This window comes from Montipora capricornis, chromosome 2 (assembly GCF_036669925.1).
Source record: "Montipora capricornis isolate CH-2021 chromosome 2, ASM3666992v2, whole genome shotgun sequence".
NCBI classification, from domain to species: domain Eukaryota; kingdom Metazoa; phylum Cnidaria; class Anthozoa; order Scleractinia; family Acroporidae; genus Montipora; species Montipora capricornis.
Genome location: NC_090884.1, coordinates 37,182,410 through 37,187,409, shown reverse-complemented (window position 1 = coordinate 37,187,409; position 5,000 = coordinate 37,182,410). Strand labels below are relative to the sequence as shown.

Sequence of the window (5,000 nt, the reverse complement as noted above, 5' to 3'; positions counted from 1 at the left end):
AATAAATTTTTCGCTGAAAAAGGTGACCTTTATGAATTCATCATGTTGTGTAATATTCGAGCTTAACAAATGTGGATACGTGCGTTGAAAGGTGATACGCGAGGAGACAGGAATTTTTTCTCTCTGACAAATGACTAATAGCCCACGATGCAAAACTTGTCTTTTCATTGTTAACACTAGCAAGATATCGGGACCTAAGCGATCTGTTAAGATCACCGATCGTTTCACATGTACCTCCGCAAGTGTCATTTATTGCATAACCTGTACGTTATGCAATAAATTATACATTGGTGAGTCAGGTAGACGACTAGGTGACCGATTCCGCGAACACCTTCGCGATGTTGAGAAGAATGACAAGGATGCATCCAAGCCAGTCGCTCGTCATTTTAATCTGCCTAACTACTCCAAAAAACACATGGCTATCTGCGGCATTTCCCTACATCTAGGTACGACGGAAAGCCGCAAGAATCTGGAACAAAAATTCATCTTTCAAATCGGCACCCTTAATCCTCACGGTATTAACGAACGCTTTTCATTTAACTAATATATTCCTATTTTTCACGCTGCCATGTTACCACCAATAGCGTAGCTCCTACTCTACTATAAAAACTACACGTAACCCATAATCCCTCGATTCGCTCTGACGAAGGGCTAACGCTCGAAACGTCAGCTTTTAGAATCTCTGTACGGTGGCCAATTTACATTATCAACTCCGTTGATAAAACCAAATTTTTGTATACTACTTCCCCACCGACGCAGCACCACAGTTTCTTTAGAAACTACCCCTTCATTCAAATGACTAATAGGTAGACAAGTTCTTAACCTCAGAAAAATATCTGTTATGTCATTATAGTGTAAAATGAAGTTTATTTGGGAAGTCAACAATATTTCTTTAACTTTTTGGTTAATCCAATTTATTGCTACGACTTACTAGTGCGAGAATTGTTTACATTAAACTCAACTCATGCTCTTAGCGAATTGTGAGTGTCATGAAATTACATCATTTGCGTGACATAGCTCTTTTATCACAAAGATTTTTCAACAATACATTGTGACGTACATCTGTGATGGTGTAATAGTAGTTATTACTGACTTCTTGGTAATACACCATAGTGTTAAGGGAACTGTGCATATGTTGTCAGTAATGGTACAGCGGTTTAGCACATAAAGATTACGGAAAAGAGCTTTTGATTACGTGAATTGTGTGAAGCTGGCATCAAAGTGGTCGACAAAAGGGAAGAGAGTTATTTTTGTAAAAAGTACAGCGGTCAGGATAGGGTGGGTGAAAATTGGTTAAGTGTTTTAGGTCGAAATGGGAAGAGTTAACGTTACAAATTTTGTTTGGAAGAAGATTGGAAAATGTAGAAAATACGCCATTGAGTAAATGGAGGCATTTGGAATTAATTTACTGTTTGCTGAAAACAAATGAGAATTGTTACGCACAATGTTTTTCGGGTCGTAGTATGACCGGATATCGAGTGGAACGAAAACACCAAACTTCCTTTAATTTCAGGTCACCCACATCGTAGCATGGTTGTTCACAGTTAAAACTGTTGTTAAAAGCATTGATTCCAATCAAAACCAGTACACAGGTTTTTATACAAGTTTCTACAATGGCATTTAAAACATTCAATACGGTGGGAAGGGATATGTTACCGAGTCATACGATAACCGCATATGACAGCCAGTGTCAGTAACTGAAATCGAGAAAGGGTTGACGTCGAGGCCCAGTAGGAAAGAAGAAGCTCTTGGTAAAGAACAAATAACAGTCCTTATGTTTATCTTTTCAATATATTGAAAAATGAATACCACATAGGCCACAGCTCTTTTTGCATCTTTCTCTCACGATCTGCATTCTCTTACAATCTCCGCGAGGAACGTGGTAACTGCAATATCTGCCAGTGTCGCGACAGGGTTTTGGCGCGGGAGGAGTAGGTGGCATCGTGTCTGGCGGGGGAGGAGTGGGTGGCATGGAGCCAGGCGGTGGAGGTGTCGGTGGCATGGTGTCTGGTGGGGGAGGTGTCGGTGGCATGGTGTCTGGTGGGGGAGGAGTCGGCGGCATGGTGTCTGGTGGGGAAGGTGGCGATGGAGTTCCTGGTGCAAAGCAATGCAATGAGAAGAAGACCATAGCAATGTAACCATAAGCCTAGTGTTATTAATTTATTATCGCCACTAGCCTTTAGTGCAATGGTAACAGATGAGATTGAGTTGAACGTAAGAGGCTGACACAGCGGTGAGAACATTCGCTTCGATGCCCGAAGTCTTGTTCGTTTTCTACTCTGCTCTGAAGTTTTTTCAAATTTTAATGCGGTTTCCTCGTTAATTGTATCAAAAATCAACCTTTGAATTATCTCAATCGATTGCTTTCATTTATTTGTGGTCTCCCTAGCCAGTTGAGAACACGGCTATTACATTTTGATACAAAACAACAACAACAACCAAAAAAAAAAATAAATAAATAAGCAAGTCGCCGATCAGGCGTCGTTGTATCACATTTGCAGCTCACTGTCATTTGCACATGAGTTTCTACTTGAAACACGTGCGCGGAGGCAATGGTAGAGAATCACAATGCTGCTTTTGTCCTTAGGAGGGCGCGCACCTCGCCAAATTAAAGTTTGGGTTAGGTATTTCCGTTTTCGGTACATTGCGGGACCTATTCTTTCTGCAAAGTGCTCGCACCCAGTTTTCTCGCGGATCAAGTTTAGGTTGCGTTCTCTCGACGTCGACGCAATTATCATCATTAATCTCCATCAAATAGAGATGAGCCGACATGGACTAATCTCATTGGTCATTGATCAGAGATGGACGGTTGGTAAAAATAAAATTAAGGTCGTTTGCCTAGTGGTTTCCAATACAACAGTACGACTGTGAAACTCGCCGTACGGGGGCTTCAGAATCCTCAATTCCATAGCACGTTTGCGACGGTCCCTTTTATTCCACAGACGTTGGAGTGAAGGAGACACCGCACTTGAGTAAGTTTGACATTTTTAATTCGAGCATCTGTTTTCTTGATTTCAATCAGTCTAACTATTTAATAAAGTGATACCTTTTCTGTAATTATTCACTGTTCACACCATTATCTTCCTGCCTCAAGGATTTCTATACTTTATCTGCTTAGTTTATGTTAAAACTGTTAATTACCACACAGCCCACAACTCTTTTTACATCTATCCCTCACAATCTGCATTCGTTTGCAATCACCGCGAGGAACATGGTAGCTGCAATATCTTCCCGTGTCACGGCAAGGGCCTGATGATGATGAAAAAAGTGGGTAGACAAGATAATCACTTGCAATATGCCTTTTGCAACAATTCGTTACGTAGCTCTTTCTTTTCAGAAATACGATGATTCTGCTGGTTTCATGAAATTATTTTTCTAGAAATAAAAAGAGCAGCTCAAAGTATGCTACCATGCCGGTATAGTTAAAGTTGCAGGAATTTAAAAGGATGTGAATGGGAAAAGGGCAATTTGCCACCCAGTCACGCTTCAATGATTTTCAAATTCTTCCTTGGAAATATGAAAGTCTGAGAATTGCCACCCTTGCACATTGGTTCTTGCTTATTTGACCCATGGTAAAATTAGTAATCTGAGCTCAGTTTGTGGCCCGTAATTAGGAAAAATTACACTGGAGGTCAAAAGCTCTTCGTTCGCAGACAAAGGTATGGATTTTTCGAGTGTTTAAATGGTCATACAATCTTTACCCTAGGTGCATGGTATTTCTCTGAAAATTTGTATTCTGGCTAAGACTAACAGGCTTTCCATTTCTGGAGGGGTTGGCGCAGTGGTAAGATCTCTGCCTTCCAACCCTAGGGTCCCGGGTTCCATTCCCGGTTCTGCCGAGAGTGGAATATTTGGCGACCTTCTTTCCCGCTGAAGTTCACTCAGCTTTCCATCCTTCCGAGGTCGGTAAAATGAGTACCAGCATGCATGGACTGCTTAGAAGCGGCTGCAATTTGCGCCTGTATATGCTTCCAGTCCGCTGGGGGTAAACTGATCATTGTAAAGCGCCTTTGAGACGTTTGTGATAAAGGCGCTATATAAATGCACGACTTTACCTTTACCTTTCTGGAATATAAAAAGTCAGAGCTGTAAGTTCACCAGTAATCAGTCATGTGACCAGTTTGTTGCAAATGGCCTATTTCCTCATTGTTCAATTCTCGCTCTTTTCCCGTTCACTGTTCCTTTTTCGGACGTAAAGATTTATAAATATCATACATGCTCGGCCTGGGTTTACAGAACACCACCATGTGTGTCTTAATTGCAAGTCCACTGGGAATGAAAATGAGGCGGGTGAACAATTAATTCTGACACGGGCCACTAAGTGATCCGACAGGTGGTGTGTACAGTCTAAATGCGTCTAAATAAGTCTAAGTTTCTATAATGGCATTTAAGACAATCTCCGCGAGGAACGTGGTAACTGCAATATCTGCCAGTGTCGCGACAGGGTTTTGGCGTGGGAGGAGTAGGTGGCATCGTGTCTGGCGGGGGAGGAGTGGGTGGCATGGAGCCAGGCGGTGGAGGTGTCGGTGGCATGGTGTCTGGTGGGGGAGGAGTCGGCGGCATGGTGTCTGGTGGGGAAGGTGGCGATGGAGTTCCTGGTGCAAAGCAATGCAATGAGAAGAAGACCATAGCAATGTAACCATAAGCCTAGTGTTATTAATTTATTATCGCCACTAGCCTTTAGTGCAATGGTAACAGATAAGATTGAGTTGAACGTAAGAGGTTGACACAGCGGTGAGAACATTCGCTTCGATGCCCGGACTCGAAGTCTTGTTCGTTTTCTACTCTGCTCTGAAGTTTTTTCAAATTTTAATGCGGTTTCCTCGTTAATTGTATCAAAAATCAACCTTTGAACTTTCATTTATTTGTGGTCTCCCTAGCCAGTTGAGAACACGGCTATTACATTTTGATACAAAACAACAATAACAACCAAAAAAAAAATAAAAATAAATAAGCAAGTCGCGGATCAGGCGTCGTTGTATCACATTTGCAGCTCACCG

The 5,000-nt window shown here is 41.9% G+C and overlaps 1 protein-coding gene across 1 annotated transcript in view; it reads right to left on the bottom strand.

The window, feature by feature from the left end:
* Positions 1–5,000, bottom strand: part of LOC138020489 (zinc metalloproteinase nas-15-like) — a 27,649-nt gene that overhangs the window by 11,798 nt on the left and 10,851 nt on the right. The window contains exons 8-9 of the mRNA XM_068867471.1: positions 4,893–4,896; positions 3,142–3,249 (exon numbers count right to left, since the gene is read on the bottom strand). Of these exons, the coding sequence (XP_068723572.1) occupies positions 3,142–3,249; positions 4,893–4,896 (112 nt within the window). The remainder of the gene's footprint in view (positions 1–3,141; positions 3,250–4,892; positions 4,897–5,000) is intronic.